The sequence below is a fragment of the Oryctolagus cuniculus genome, chromosome 20 (genome assembly GCF_964237555.1).
Source record: "Oryctolagus cuniculus chromosome 20, mOryCun1.1, whole genome shotgun sequence".
NCBI lineage: Eukaryota > Metazoa > Chordata > Mammalia > Lagomorpha > Leporidae > Oryctolagus > Oryctolagus cuniculus.
The window spans coordinates 47,135,577-47,151,532 of record NC_091451.1 but is presented as its reverse complement, the minus strand read 5'-3'; the positions used below and the strand labels follow the sequence as shown (position 1 = coordinate 47,151,532).

The 15,956-nt window shown below is 66.4% G+C and overlaps 1 protein-coding gene across 5 annotated transcripts in view; it reads left to right on the top strand.

Moving 5' to 3' along the window:
• BRF1 (BRF1 general transcription factor IIIB subunit) overlaps positions 1-5,016 on the top strand; it is a 59,962-nt gene extending 54,946 nt beyond the window's left edge. For all 5 annotated transcript variants that reach the window (XM_051839913.2, XM_051839909.2, XM_070065677.1 and 2 more), the window contains 3 exons: positions 2,859-2,910; positions 3,349-3,520; positions 4,016-5,016. In XM_051839913.2, the coding sequence (XP_051695873.2) occupies positions 2,859-2,910; positions 3,349-3,520; positions 4,016-4,053 (262 nt within the window). In that variant the 3' untranslated portion in view covers positions 4,054-5,016. The remainder of the gene's footprint in view (positions 1-2,858; positions 2,911-3,348; positions 3,521-4,015) is intronic.
• The last annotated feature ends 10,940 nt before the right edge of the window (positions 5,017-15,956 follow it).

Sequence of the window (15,956 nt, the reverse complement as noted above, 5' to 3'; positions counted from 1 at the left end):
ACTCAGGTCTTTCCTGCTGTTAGCTGTGGGAGTCTGCCTCGTCGCCTCTAATGCTTTCATGGTTTGGTCGCACACTGAGTCTGATCCACCTGGAACTTAAGACCCAGCCAGGCAGCTGTGACAGACCACTCCTGGACCTCTGCTGTCCAGGGTCCACCGGCTGCGACTCTGCTGGTCGTTGAACGAGCGTTGTTTAGCCACGACCTGTTTTCTTCTGGGAACCAAGAGTCCTGTCTGGACCAACTGCTCCCCACCAGCACTTGTTTGTTGTTTTTTAATTCGAGAGGCAGAGGCTTATAGACAGATAGGAGCTGTTCCGCAAATGCCCACAGAGCTCGGGGCTCGGGTGGTGTGGAAGCCGGAAGCCAGGAACTCCTTCTGGGTCTCCCACATGTGGCAGGGCTCCAAAGACTCGGGCCACTGGCACTGCCTCCCAGGGTGTGCGCTAACAGGAAGCTGGAGTCGGGTTGGACCCAGGCACTCCGGCGGGCACCGCGGATGTCCTAACCAGGTCTCAGCTGCCAGGCCGAGCGCCTGCTCTCGCCCACCACTGGCACCTTGAGGGCCCCCTTTCGTTCCAGTTCCCCCACTTCCCAGGGTGTCCTGGTGCCCTGGCCTCCGTGAGGGCTCCCCGTGGAGTCCTGCAGTCCTTTGTCCCTGCAGAAATGCCCGACCTCTGTATGTGCCCTCTGTTCCTGACAGCCCTTCGTGGTGCTGCCAGCGGTGGCCGTGCCACCAAGGCTTCACCTGGCATCGCTGCTGTTGGAATGTGGCACGTGGGGCCGGCACTGTGACACAGTGGGTTAAGCTGCTTCCCGCGATGCCAGTATCCCATATGGGCACTGGTTCAAGTCCTGGCTGCTCCACTTGTGATCCAGCTCCCTGCTAATGGCCTGGGAAGGCAGTGGAAGGTGGCCCAAGTACTTGGGTCCCTGCACCCACATGGGAGACCTGGAGCAAGCTCCTGGCTTGGGCCTGGCCCAGCCTTGGCCATTGCGGCCTTTTGAGGAATGAACCAGCAGATGGAAGACCTCTCTCTGTCTTGCTGTCTCTCTATCTCTCCCTCGCCTCTCTCTAACTCTGCCCTTGAAATAAATAAAATAAATCTTTTTTTTTTTTTTTTTAAAGCTATAACAACAAAAAAGACTGTGGCATCTGCAGGGAGCCACTCCTGAGTTTGTCTCCTCCTCGCCCTGTGCTCACTCTGTCCTGTAGTCCTGGGTGGATCCCCAGGCCATGGAGACAGCCGTCAGGCGTCCTGTCTGAGGTGCCTCCCTTGCAGATAGGCCAAAAGCAGGCATGGGCGGCGGCAGTGCTCGGCACCTGCCTCTGGAAGGGGAGACCCAGGCAGGCCCGGCAGCCACGCTGCCCCCGGCCCTGCGCCCATGCTCCCAGGTGCCCCCAGCTGGCCTCCGGCCAGGCTTCAGTGAGGCAGGTTTGGCCCTGGCCTTGCATGCCTTACGAGCCAGGCTCAGCCTGCTGCTGTCAGTTTATTTATTGTCATCTGTATGAAAGGCAGAGCAACAGAGAGAGAAGTGTTCCATCTGCTGGCTCACTCTCCGAATGTCTGCAGCAGCCACAGCTGGGCCAGGCGGGAGCCCGGATCCCGGAGCCCTGTCCACGTCTCCCCTAAGCACTCGAGCCGTCAGCAGGAAGCTAGATGGGAAGCAGCTAGCTGCAACTTGAGCCAGCGCCCCCGTATGGGATGTGAGGGTCTTGCGGTGCCAGCCCCAGATGGGAAGTGTGCGGGCCAGCTCCCAGCTCCTGCCCCAGCCCTGGCAGCTTTTGGCTACTGCCCTCTCGACTGGGGTGTGTGGGGGAGCTGACTGGCACCGTCAAGACCATCAGGATCGGCAGTTGAGACAGCATTGGTTTGCAGGAGCAGTGGGGACAGTTGCCCCCCGGCTGCCTGGGACTGGCCCGTGGACGTAAGGTCACCCAGAGATGGGAGCTGGGCCCAAGTATGCCCAGCGCCTATGCTGAAGTGTTCTGGGTCACCCTTGTGCTGCCCGGTCCTTTCTCCGTGTCCTGTGTTCATCCCTGTTCCAGCTGAGCAATGCCCGTCTTGGTGGGGGACAGCAGGACTGTGCAGGGGAGCACTGCTGTGGGTGGGGGTGTGGCAGTGGCACCAGGCTGGGAGGGGACGGGTGGGCTGAGTTCGCAGCACCCCTCTCCCTACTCGCCTTCCTTTTTGGCCCCTTGTCCTGACCCCCTGCAGGGACGGTAGAAGGAACCAGTGGCGGGTGTCATGGGGGAACTAGAAAGGGGTCTCTCAGGTGGCTGCTGCCCGAGACCTCAGGCGCTCGTCCAAGGGGTGGCAGGAACAGACTGTTGAGAGCCCTGCCCACGCGGCCGCAGCTGCGCCATCAGCAAGGGAAGCAGCCGCTGGAGCTGGCATGTGCCACGGCCATGTAGCGTTCAAACGCCGGTCGGCGGGAGGCAAACGCCATCCCACTGGACGCAGCTTGGACCTGGAACCCAGCTTCTGCGGGAAGCACCACGGATCTGTTGACCAGAGCAGTGAGGGGAGAACGAGGGCCCCAGGCGGTCAGCAGGAGGCCTGTTTGGCCTTGTGAAGTGGACTCCTGACTGCAGGGAGGGTGGGGGCTGGGTCGAGATGGACGTGTGGTGGACGAGGACCCATGTCGGGAGAGCCAGCTTTTCTAGACAGCAGCACCCAGATGGTACTTGGAGCCACCAGGGACAGGAGCATTGGGAGTGGCTCCTTAGGTTCCTTGGGTGGACACCAAGCAGACAGGTGTGGGCTGAGGCCTAGGCGGGCAGTGGGCAGGTGTGGGCTGAGGCCTAGGCGGGCAGTGGGCAGGTGTGGGCTGAGGCCGTGTTGTGCTGTCTTTCAGACTGAGGCCTCTGCTGTCGACACAGCCAGCTAAGAAGGCAGCCGTGCGAGAGGTACGTCCTGTACAGCCAGGGTGGGGCTGCAGGAGCAGCTGCCCCCTTCCTGGGAGCACGGTCGGCCCATCTCGGGCAGGGAATCGTGGGCTCCAGCGGCCCAAGGGTGAGCTGGCTCCCGCTGTGGGCCTGGTGCTGGCTGCCCAAGCAGCACATGCCCTCTGGCCGGAGCACAGCCCACAGGACCGTCTCCCCTGGGTGTGCGGATGTGCGTGGGAGGGCCTGGCCCCTAGGCCTAGAGGGAGGCCTTCCTCTGGTAACCATCACCGCGGCCGGGGACAAGAGGGCTGGCACACAGAGTGTGGGTTGTGGTCCCGGCACAGCCTGCAACATAGTCCCCAAGAGGCCAGAAGGGGCCAGTGGGGCAGAAGCGTTGAAGGTGCTGTCCCCCTGCTGGGGGGAGGTGGGTCCTGTGCCACTCCTTCCCCTTCCTTGCAGGCCTCGCTCCCAAGTGCCCCTGCCCTCGGAGCTGAGCCCACCAGGCCGGCTGCCGTGCTGGTGGAGAGCGGGCCAGTATCGTACCACCCCGACGAGGACGCCGAGGAGGACGACCCCGAGGAGGAGGACGGGGAGCCGTGTGTCAGCGCCCTGCAGATGCTGGGGGGCAACGGTGGGTGGCAGGCCCCACTCAGGAACTGGGCACTAACCCTCTCCCCAGCAGTCCTTAAACCAAGACCTGTCTGCTTCAAACTGAATTTCTCTGGGAAAAAGTTTGAACCAAGACATTTGCAAATTGGCCATGTTGATTTTCAAGCCCTTGAATGTACTGGAGAGGAGAGCCCAGGACCTGAGAGGCCAACTCCTAGGGCCAGCAAGGTTCCCTCTCCGAGGGTCGTGGTCCTGGGCCTACCAGGAAGGCTACCTGACAGGGTGGGGGTAGGCCAGGGTGGACACTACTCCCTGGTGCCCCCAGGGAGGGGCCCAGGGCCCTGCTCTGCGCACCAGCCCCACCCAGCCCGAGGCTGTCTGAGAGGAGACCAAACTAGTGGTCCCTGTCGGTGGCCAGCCTGCGTGTGAGGCCAGCAGGGCTAGAGCTGGGAGGGGCCGCTCCCAGAGCACTGGGCGTCGGGGCTGCCACGTGATCCCCCACACTTTGCATTCACAGATTATGGCTGTGACGGTGATGACGACGACGGCTACTGAGGTGATGTTGAGACCACTCAGAGTCCTGGTGGTGGACCCCTGGCGTTCTCGTCAGGGAGCAGATGGGCCCCCAGACCACAGCTCCCAGGTGGTGGCCTGAGGCTTCCGTGATGAGACCAGCGCTGCTTAGCCCAGCTGCACGCACCTCCGTGTGCTGACTCGGGATTACGTTTGGAGCAATGTGAGGAATACGTACCCAGCGGGGGACACTGGGCCGGCCTGCAGTCGTTGACCCACCCAGGAACCCCCGAAGATGGTCACACCGTGTCCCTGTTGTAAGGGAGCCGGGTGGCCCTGCAGCCCCAGGACCTCACACCTGGTCCTGCCGTCAGGCACGCTGGGCCCTCCTGTCCCCCTGAGGAGCACTGAGCTCGGCCCCATGGGGTGCGGTGTGCGGAGCAGGTGCAGCCCCCAGCAGCTCCCGCACTTGCTGACCCTCAGCCAGACTCCCGGCCTCCCCTCCAGCTAGGGCCCACTTGCTGCCGGGCAGTGCTGGAACAGCACTTGTCCACCTCCAGCCTGGGCCTGGGGAGTCTGCACCCAGAAGCCCCCGCGGCTGCCAGCACTCAGTCGGTGAGAAGTGAGAAGCCAACGGCTCCCCTGCCCCAGTGTGGGCAGCCAGAGCCAAGAGCTGTGGAGCCTCCGGCCACAGAAGAAGGCCGCGCTGGGCCCTGAGCCACCCAGGCCCAGGCCTCCTTGCCAGCAGACCCAGGGACCCTCAGGAGAGCGTGTCTCTGCCCTTGGCCTTCTGGACTGGGCTCGGTTCCTTGCTGCTGCTTGGCCCCGACAGGCCAGCGTGCTGCAGAGAGTGCACTGGGCATCCCGAGTCCTGGTGGCCAGGCCCCTTCTCAGACACCGCCTGCCCCTCTGCCTTCACCCCAGGGCCTGCCCCCTGGGGCTTCTAGAAGGCTGGTTGGAGGGGCGGATTTAGAGGAACAGAAAGATCCGTTACGTGAGCAGAAACTGACTGAGGCTGTTCCTTTTGGCTCCGTGGGCTGCCCTGTTGGGATGTGCCACGGGAACCCTGCTGGGCACACTGTGCCATCAGTGAGGCTCCCACAGGGAGTTCCCTTGCCCGTGGGGGCCTGTCATGAGCTGAGGCAGGGCCCGTTGCTGTGCCTCAGATGAAGAGCTGGGCACTCAGCTGTTGGGAGATCGAGGCCCCGGTGTGGGCCGGAAGTTTGTGACTGCTGTGCCTGCTGGGGCTGGGACGCACCTGCGTGGTCGTGCAGCCCGCCGTGGGGTTCCAGCAGTGAAGGACGTAGCGGCCAGAGGCACCTGTGCTGGCGCCAGGGTGGGCAGCAGCAGGGACCCCAGGGCAGAGGGCTCACTGCCTAGGCCAGGCCAGAGGTGAGGTGGGCCCTGCTGGACGGAGAGGCAGTGGAGTGCCACTGGATCCTGTCACAGAGTGGAAATGACCACATTGCGGTTTGGCTTGAGCAGCTGGGGTGCACAGGGCAGGAGGACCATCTCCATCGGCCCGGCTGTGGCCTCTGGGTGGAGGTGAATTGCTGCCGTGTGGGAAGGCGAGGGGCTGCGCTCTCCAGGGCACCAGGGCAGCTGGGATTACAGGCCAGCTCTCAGCCAGACGGAGCTCTGGCTGGTCGTGTCCCCTAGGAAGGCCAGGAAAACCCAGGCTGTGAGTGGAGGGGCACGGCCCGTCGCGGGAGGGTGGTGGAGGATATCTGTGCTCTGTACATGAGAGGACCTGCCCAAGGAGGGGTGGGGCAGAGGAGTGGGATGCGAGGCCAGTGCCTGGGAAGAGAACAGGAGAGTCTCACGCAGGCAAACAGGCCTGTCCCCAGCTGTGCCTTGTCCACCTGCTGGGGATGGCAGGGGAGGGTAATTGCTCTACAAAGTGTGTGAGCTTGGAAGGGCCACGGTGGCTGGACAGGAAGGATGGGTCCCAGAGCCTGGGCCCCATGGACATGGAGTGACCCAGGCACTAAGGGGCAGGGCCCCGGCTGCAGGTGGCCATGGGCCAGGCTGGATGGCGCAGGCGCGGGGCTGAGCTGGGCATTTGCTCTGTGTCTTCTTTCTGCGGTCGGTCGGGGCCACAGATACATGCCTCGCTCCCACGGGGAGGAGGGGGAAAGAGCCCCAACCCTTCCCTTAGCCACATGGGCTGCTGGGGATCCTGCCCCACAGTCCACTCAGTGGGCTGTGCAGACAGGGTCCTGCTTGTCACAGCCTCTGCTCTCTCCTGGTGCCTGCTGGCCCCTGTAGGAGGAATGGAGAATCGAGGGTGGCCCGGGACCCCCTTCTGCCACACAGTTGGAGGGTGGGGCATGGGGTCTGACTCTTTAGCTGCTCTGAGCTTTTCAGTCCTACCCAATGACCTCACTCCCTGCCCTCCACGGTCCCTACACTTAACACTTGCAGGGGGACCCCAGCCACCTGTGTTGCCCTGCTGTGTGTGTGTATGGGGGGGGGGGTCTTGGTGCCTGGGGACCCCATCAGTGTGGCCGCAGGAGCTAAACTGGATCGAGGGAGCATTCAGGCACCTGCCGGTCTGCAGGACCCCCCTCCCTGGCCAAGGTGGCTCTCCAGGGCTTTGCCGCCAGAGGCCCTGCCTCCTGGGGAGTGGAGCCCCAGCTCCTGTTGCAGCCACCCTGGGGTACCCCACCGAGAGCGTGGGCAGCACCCTCTGCCGCCATCTGCCTGTGGCTCTGGCTGGGCTGAGGGGTGCAGTGGGTGGGATGGGCAGGGTCTTGGGGTGGGTCCACGCTGGCTGCTCTGAGATGAAGCCAACCCCCTCCCTGCTGGCCCCAGCGGCCTGCACAAGGTCTGATCCCTGCACTTGCTTGGGGCAGGGAGGAGCCCCGCCCAGAGGCAGTGTCTGCTGGAGATGGTGGCCCCAGCACTCGGGCTTGCAGGCTGCCTGGGTGTCTTCCCTGAAGCCAGGTCCCTCCAGCTGCTGGCCCAGGGACAGCCTTCTCCTGGACTCCAAGGCCTTGTGGAGTGGTGGGCAGGGGTGTGGGCCTGGGGCTGCGGCACATAAGCATTCTGCACGTGAAGGCTCTCGGGGCACGGGCAGCCTGGGAGCCCCTGGGACAGGACTCCTGCTGCCCCACCCCCGTCTGGCTCTGTGGGGGGCCCCCTGGGCACCCAGACCAGATCGGGGCACAAGACCAAGGTGGCCCCCACGTCCCTCAGTGAGTCTGATGGTGTGGGCAGCAGTGGTCTAGCCCGGCCTGGGGATGCGCCTGGGTCTCTGCCGGGGATCTCCAACCCTCCTCGCCTGCACGCCCCCTGCCAGCCTGGCCATGGTGCCCTCGCCCTAGCTGCCTGCCACGGAGGACTGCCTCCCACGGAGGACGGGCTATGGCTCTCCCTGGGCCAAACAGGCACCAGGCAGTGGTGTTAACTCCCTGCCCCCTGAGAGATGGCGCCAGTTCCACCCTCGTCTCACACAGGAGCCTGAGTGACCGCCCAGGGTCCCCTGCTGGCAGTAGCCTCCTGGAAAAGGCAGTGTCCTGACAGCCATCCTCCTCTTGGACACAGGGGGCTAGGGTCCTGGCTGTACCCACCCCCACAAGAGTGACTGCAGGGGCCTGGCCAGGACAGCAGGCTCTCTGCTGAGCAGAGCGCACGGTCACCTGCCAGTCCTCACCACGGTGCCCAGGAGCAGCTTGGAGAAGTGGCCTCTTCCCCTGCAGGCCCAGCTCTGGACGGTCCCCGTCAGGCCTGCGTGGCCACTCATGGGGCTGCAGCCGGGCTTGTGTGCCCGGAGAGTGACGGAGGGTGACGTGCAGACAGCCTCCAGGTGAACTATGTGAGAGCCCGGCCTGTCCTCACAGCAGACCAAGTGCCCACAACACTGAGGAGCAGGTAGCGGCCCTCGTCCAGACCCTGCTGGGGTTCAGGAAGGGCCCCCGGGGACTGGGAGCTGTTTGCTCTCGGGGAGACTTCCACCCGATTCATGCCCCACACCCCCGCAACAGCCAGCGCTGGGACAGGCCAGACCCAGGAACCTGAGCCGTCACCTGCTGCCTCCCAGGTTGCACGTGAGGAAGCTGGAGTGGGGAACTGCCCAGGTGCTCTGGTTGTGGGACACAGGCGGAAGCCACGTGCCTAACCCTGGGGTGTCGCTCCCGCCTGGCGGAGGACCTGTTGCCACTGCCACCCCCAGAGTCTGCAGGCACCAAGCCCAGCTGGGTGGCAGCTTGGCCGCCCTGCCAATCTCTCCAGCAGGTGCGCGGGGGGCTGGGTACAGAGCTCAGGGGGCCCAGCCAGACTGAGCCAAATGGTGGTACATGATGGAATGGCTGGGGATTCGCCACCACACACGTGCCGGAGGCCACGCTGGACACAACCTCAAGGCAGGGTAAACGGAGGTGGGACCCTGCGTGGCCGGGGGCTGCCGGGACACTCCCTCACTGAATAAACGGGAGGAGCTCCCTCACGGGGCCACTACACAGTTTTGCTATTGTGGCACTGCAGGCTAAGAAGTGCCATGGTGGGGACCCCTCTTGTACCCCCTTCCCTCTGGGGTCTGGACACTCCTTGGCCTATAAGATGGTGGGGGGGCATTGTTGCAGAGTGGAAGGAACCCTGCTGGCCCCGCTGGCCCGACCACCTCTACTCCCTGGAGCCGGCAGGGGCACCGCAGAACCAGGTGGGCCAGAGTTGTGGGTGCTCGGCCCTCAGGGCCGTCCTCAAGGCCTGTGTCCCTGGGGGACCCACACGGTGCAGCCATGCTGCAAAAGCACCCTGACCCTCTGGGGGGCAGCGGTGAGTGGCCTGGCTCCTTTGGTGGGGTTTCTGGGCCGGGATTCCGACTGCATTGGCGCTGAGCTCCAGTGCCTGCCTTGCCTTGTGTTCCAACCGGGGGACAGGCCCCGAGACGGCAGAGGGGTGGGAGCCGGGAGACAGGCCCTGAGACTGCAGGCCGGGCCCAGACCTGGGCCGTGGGGTGGCAGAACAGAGGCTGCCTCTGGCTTTGCTGCCAGGACTAGTGTGGCTCAGGAGGCCATTGTCCCCACAGTGGCCCAGCTGGGACCTGCAAGGGCAGGGGCCTGGGGCTGGTAGGACCCAACCCTGACCCACCGATACTCAGTGTGCAGTGCCACCTGTTACAGCCGGCCTGGCTAGCCCTGACCAGGTAGAAACAGCCCAGGCGGGGGACACTTCTGGGGCAGCTCCTCAGGGCCTGTGGCTCTGGGCCAGCCTCTTGGGGCACTGAGCAAAGGCCCAGCAGGGCAGCAGAGCCCGGGCACAAGGCCGAGGAGGCCCTAGTTGGCCTGAGGGTGGGACAGGAACCGGGGCCAGACAGACTGCTCAGGGACTTCTTGCTTTGTTAACCAGCAGGAGTTTGCACCAGCCCCCTGGAGGCCACAGTGGATACACCTGCCAGGTGCCTGTCCTGGACCCTGCCTGGCCTGGCTGGCCGGCACATCTCAGGAAGGTGGCCAGTGTACCCCTGCCCCCAGCCACAACAGCTTGGAGCCAAGCTGCCTGCTATGGGGACACTCCTTGGATGGGAATGCCTGGTCAGACCTGGGCAAGACCCCAGTTCTGGCAGACGGAGGTGGGCACTGTGGGCCCAGAAGCAGAGCTGGGGTCCACAGGTGCACTGTCACATCAGCAGTGGGAACATCTGGCCTTGTGCACAACCCTACAGTTCCCAGCCCTGAGTGGGGCTGCCCTGAGATCAGCTGCACGCAGGACTCCAGGAAGCCTGGGTCTCTTCTCACTGTTTCTGCAGGAGCTGGCAAGGGCACACCGGGGACAGACGCACCTCTGCCCTCGGAGCTGGTGTCCTGTGTGTAGACAGCTCCACGCACACATGTGGGAAAGCGGAGGGCAGGTGGGGAGAACAGGACCTGGCTGGTTACTGGAGGGATGGACAGCAGGGCCAGGACCAAGGGGCAAGGCTGAAAAGCTGTCACTGGGGAGGGGCTTTGAGGTTGGGGATGGCCCCACGGGGGCTCAGGAGTTGGGGTGGGAGGAGCAGGTGAAGAGCCTGGGCGAGGGTCTAAGCAGGGCTGAGTTGAACAGTCTGAGAGCCGCAGGGACTGTGGGGTGGCAGAGGTGGGACTGGGGTCCCCAGCCTGTCGCTGGCCTCCAAGGCCCCACTGCCCCCTTGGGCTGCTGTGCTCCACCCTGGCCCAGACGGGAATACAGGGAAGAGGAGAGGTGGTCACAGCCCAGGCCGCTCTGCAGTGTACACAGGCATGCACTGTGCACGTGGGCAGGGGGCAGCCCTGGCCATGAGGCGGCACTGTTGGACAGCTGGGTAGGCTGGGTGCTGAGCCAGCCTCAGTGCCTGTGCACGGCACGCGGGGATCTGCATTCCCTGCACACGGGCTGCTCCTGGGAGGGGAGCCCCCAGACCTCCTCTGCCCGCTCCCCAACTTTCGCTCCCATGGGACATGACAGCATGAGGGTGGAGGGTGGGTTCTGCTGGTGGGCAGTTCCTGCCCGGAGCCCTGTGAAAGCTAGACAGGCCCCAGGCAGAGGTGGCAACCATGCTGGGGCACAGACGGTCCCAGGGTCCAGGGGAGCCATTGAGAAGGCACAAGAGGGGAGAGGGCAGGGCCAACAGCTGGGGAAGAGGAGGGGAGGGGCAGGCAGGACCCCACAGAGGCCTCTGAGGGCGGGGCTGGGGAGAGCTGGGCCGTGGGCAGGGAGTGAGCCCTTGGCCACTGAGGTGGAGGTGTGCTCAGCTCTGGAGGCCTCACAGCCCTGGTCAGGTGCAGGAACAAGGTGGGGGTGCCTCAGCCTTACTGGCAGGGGCGGGGGATGCTGGTGGGATGCAGGGGGCAGCTGGACAGAGGCCAGGCTGACCAGGTAGGAAGGGGATGAGCAGGTACGTGTGAGGCCAGGGCATTCCCCTGGGACCCTGCATGAGTCACTCTGGGCGGCCCAGCGCCAGGGGACTTAGGAAGCACCCAGCACTGATAGGGCCACTCAGCCTCCCCTTCCCGGGGCCCAGTGGCTGCTGCCTCTGGTTATGCAGAACCAGGTGGCGCGGCCCAGCCTGGATGGCTCACAGCACAGAATGCAGAGGTGGCCTGTGGCCCCCTGGCTGGACCCTCGGAGGATGTGGTGGGGCCCTGCAGGTGAGGCGCAAGCCGGGAGTTCCAGGCTGCCCCTGGCAAAGGCAGCAGGGCTGGACGAGGAAGGCAGGCGTGTCCAGGCCCCCAGGGGGGTCCCTGCAGATGGGAGCGGCAGGAGGGTGCTGGCTCCCTGGACGATGTGACACAGCCCCAGGCACAGGGGGCTGGTGTTCACTGCCACCACCCAGGTGGGCCTGACAGCCAGGGCCACACCTGCGGATCCAGTGGACACCACCTAGCTGAGCGCCTGGGAACCTGGAAAGCAGTCACGTGGGCGCCTCCCAGCAGGTGGGTCTGCTCATCCCTCCACGGCCCCCCAAGCCTCTGGCTCTTGCCCTACCCGGGCTTACTGATGCCCCCTCCCGGGGGCCCTGTAATCCCGGAGCGGCCAGGAACCACACCCTGCCCTGACGGCAGCTCTGCCCAGGCCCACTCAACAGCCGCAAGCCTCCAGGGTCAGCTCAGAGCCCGCTCGTGACCTGGGGAGGGAAGCCCAACTCTTCCCTTGGAGCCGCCTCCGGGGCTGCAGCGGCGAACCCAGCTGCCCGGTGGCCTCCCGGCGCCGTCGGGGGCTGTCCCGAGGGTCCTGTAGGGGAGTGGGAGGAGGGGCACCCCGGCCCCCGCTGCGCACGCAGGCGAGCCGGCGAGCCGGGCGTGCTGCGGCCCCTGCACCCGAATCCACGAACAGGACACGCAGCGAGGCGCTGGCGTTTGCCAGCATCACGGTGGGTGACGTCACGCCCGCCCCTCGGCTGGGGGTCCGGGGCGATGACCGCGGCGCGCGGCGCTCCCAGGGCCGGGCCGGGCGGGGGCGCGCCGGCTCCCCCTTGGCTCCCAACCTGCGGGGCGCGGCGCGGCGCGGCTCCTCGGCCCGCTCGCCTGAACGCGGCGGAGGGCGCTGCCGAGCCGCTCTTATCAGCGCGGGCAGCTGGCGGCCGTCCCCGCGCGAGCGCCCCGGCCAATTCAATGGCCATTGTCCGCCGGTGCCTTTGTTCAGGAGGCGGCCGCTTCCTGCGGAAACGCCCCGCCGGGGCCAGACACGGAGGCCGGCCCAGGCTGGGGTCTGCCCGCGGCCGGCAGGTGGGGGTGGGCAGGGGAGGGGAGGACTCCGCCCGGGTCCGCCGCGCCAGCCTCGGGGGCACGGGCAGGGCGCGCACGGCGGGAGGCTCCCCGAGCGGCGTGCGCAGCTCGGCCGGCTTCTCCGCCCGCACTGGGCTCCTCTGGGTCCGCGCGCACGCTGCGCTGGCTGTGGGGTCTGCGGGAGCCGGCGGCACAGAGGGGCCCCCAGGCCTTGTCGGGCCGGCACCTGCCTGTGTGGCCCCCACCTCTCGCCAGTGCCTGACTGCACCCTCATTGCTGTCCACCCCAACTCAGTCCAACTCTATCCGAACAGAGAAAACAGCACCGGAACTTCTAACGCGGGATTTAATACAAGGAGCTGATAGCACACGGCTCAGCAGGGCCCGGGTTGTGGTGCCTGCGGCGGGTTTCCGAGCGCCGGCGGGGGCCCTGCTGCTCCACTTCCCACCCAGCTCCCGGGAAATGCACCCACCTAGGAGCAGCAGGCGATGGCCCAGCGTGGGAGACCCGGATGGGGTTCTGGGTCTGACCACCGGGGCCGCTTGGGGACTGACCGCCCGGTTGGAAGCACACTCTGTCTCTGTCACTCTGCCTTTCAAATTGATTAATTAACCTTTGAGAAATACGGCGGCAGCTGCCACCCCAGGACCCACACTGGTCCCCACAGGCCCAGTCTCCCCTCACGAGGTCCCTGCCACCACCACCGTGGCCAGATGTCCAGGGGCGGACGCCAGGAGGAAGCCAGCAAGGGGCTGGCGAGCGGGAGCAGGGACAGCAAGGTGGTCCCCACGGGAGTTTGTCACCCGCAGCCCCGTCCCCGCCAGCCCAGGAGGCTGAGAGCAGGGTGAGGGCCACCCCCGCCCGGCTCCTTGTCTCAGGGATGGCAGCAGGGCCGGCGGGTGGGTATTTGGTGCAGCCGCTAGACGCCGCGTCCCTGGCACGGGGCCTGCTCTTGGGTATCCTGGGGGCCACAGGTGAAGGCTCAGGTACTTGGGTCCCTGCCCCCTTGAGCAAGGCCTGGCTCGAGCCCCCAGCGCCTGGCTATTGTGGGCAGGAGGCATAAACCAGGGGATGGATGATGTCTCCGTCCGTCATGAATTTTTAAAAACCCGACAAGTGGCAGCAGGTGTTGGTGGAGGCACCGGCCCCTCCAGGCCGTGCTGGTGCTGCTGCCCTGGGGAAGGGGGCCCTGGGCACGAGGACGGCCGGAGAGGCCAGAGGGGGTGCGCTGGACCCCGTTAGCTCAGTTCTGTCAGCAGAGAAGGGCAAGGGGAGGCGCCCTGCTCATGAGGCCGGGCCCTGGACAGAGCAGGGAGACAAAGCCTTGACATGGGCGCTGATGTTGGCGCCCAGCCGGAAGACCCTCCCACGCTGCCCAGAGACCACCGCCCCTCCGGGAAGGGCCCCTGAGGGAGGGGTGTCAGCGGGGGCCGGGGCTACAGGAACACCCATGGCTGGGTGGGCTGGGTGCTGCGGGGAGGGGGGAGGGGCGGCAGCCAGGACAGCTGCAGGTGGGGCGAGGGGCGGGTCCTCCAGGCCCGCCTGGGGACACAGCCCCCCAGGCAGCAAGGGGCAGGGGCAGCCCTCCTCCCCCAGGCGCCACCCTCGCAGGGAAGGACCCCAAGGCCCCTCCGCCAGGTCAGGCAAACCCGGTTCTGGGGTCCTCGAGAGCTCTCAGCTCACTGCCCCCGCCCCTGCCTTGCACCCAGGCCTGGCCTCGATGCCCTCCCGGCCGGTGCCTGAGCCCGACTCCTCCTCCAGGAAGTTCCCCGTGCTGCGCCAGCTCTGCCGATGCTTGGGCTGAGGGTGCAGGCGGGGGCTGCGGGCACCCAGGCCTGGCGGTGTGGGCTGGGGCTCAGCGGGCGGGGGCCGTCTCCCCTGGGAGCTGGCTGGGCTCAGGGGCCTCTCTCTGTGGGCGGTCTCGGTGAATCACCCCTTCAGGGCAGCACAAACGCAGGAAGCTGCCATTCTCTGAAGCACTGTTTTCTCCCCCCGGGGGAAGGTGGGTCCCACGGAGGGCATTGTTCGTGGGCTGCTGCTTTCCGGGTGGGCTCCGCACAGGGTGAGCGGGCTGGGGCTCTGGGCTGAGCTGCTTCCCTTCGAGACCCAGGGGCGCCTGCACACTGGGGACGTGGGGCCTGGGCCCCGTCGCCAGCCTCAGGGCGACACCGCACGTCCACACGTCCACGGGCGGATGCTGGCAGAGCCTGGGTGGGGACCCCAGGAGGCAGGGCTGGAAGGATCCTGAATGGGCCAGGGCCAGGGTTCAGCACAGGTCCACGCGCCAGGGCTCCCGCACCTGACAGCACCGCCCTCAGGCCAGCACCGTGAGATGACACACACCTAGAGGGGCGGTGCTGTGGCACAAGGGGTAAAGCCTGCAGTGTCAGCATCCTGTATGGGCTCTGGTTCGAGTCCCGGCTCCTCCTCTTCCGATCCAGCTCCCTGCACATGCACCTGGGAAGGCAGCAGAAGTGCTCGGGCCCCTGCGCCCGTGTGGGAGACCCGGAAGAAGTTCCTGGCTCCGGCCTGGCCTGGCTCCGGCCACTGCGGCCGTTTGGGGAGTGAGCAGGCAGATGGAAGACCCCTCTCTAACTCTGCCTCTCAAATCTTTAGAAAAAAGCAGCACCGTAAGTGTGCCGCCTTGAGTGGGCATTTGGTCTCGCCGGGAACCCCCGGTCAGGAGGTCTGCCCCGGGCTCCTGGCTGCTCCGGGCATCTGCGGAGTGAACCAGCGGGCAGCACCTCGCTCTAAGAGATACATGAAAACTTGCTATCTTAACTTTTATTATTGATTTCATTGGAGGGGAAATACATCACGCCAAATTCAAACAGCACTTAAAGGGGTCCGAGCACAAGTGCCCCCAACAGCAGGGCAGGGACCCAGCCCTGGGCCGGCCTCGGCCGCTCCTCAGCACACGCCCACAGCAGGACCTGGCTGGGCCCTCGGGACGCTGGGCGGCCGGGCGGGGCGGCGGCCGGTCCTGGACGAAGGCGCCACGGACTGCTTCCCAGTGTCCCTCCTTGCGACGACCTCTTGCCCTGACTCGGGTGGCCCAGGGCCGTCCTCCTGACCTAAGGGGTCAGCCCTGCTGTCCCAGGGCAGGCGCCAAGCGAGGGCAGCGCAGCTGTTCACCCACAGCGACTGCAGGCCCGCGACCACCTGCCCACTGCAGAGCAGGACCCCAGGGCACAGCCCCGGCCAAGCCACAGCCCAGCGACACGGGGAGCAGGTGCAGGCCAAGGGTGCGGGCCTCAGCACCCATCTCACCGTGCACCTGCCCCGGCGTTCTGGGGAGGTCCCGCGGGCCCTCCACAGCCGGGTGTCAGCAGGTGGGGGCTTCCGGGAGCGGGGCCGCCCCACAGAGTGGCAGCTCCTCCGACAGGGCACAGGGGCAGAGGCCCGGCCCGGCCCGGCCCGGCCCGGCCAGCCCAGCCTCCCCGCCCGCAGCCCTTCTCGGCTCCTCGCGCCTCGCCCTGCTTCCAAAGGCTTCGTGCGGCCTCCACACGCCTCTCCGGGCAGCCAGGACCCTCCCACCTCGGCCTCGGTCATTCTCCCCCAGGGAGCCCCTGCCTCGGAGGACTGCCCGCCCCCGAACGGCCCCCAGGCGCGACGCAGCCGCCCCAGCCCCTCCCCGACCAGGACGCCCCACGGCCCGCCAGACCCGCGCGCTCCTTGCTCGCAGGCCACACCTGGCGCGCTACCTGGGGCCGCCGCCGCCGCCGCCGCCGCCCGCGCGCCCGCCCCGCCCCGCCCGGGCGC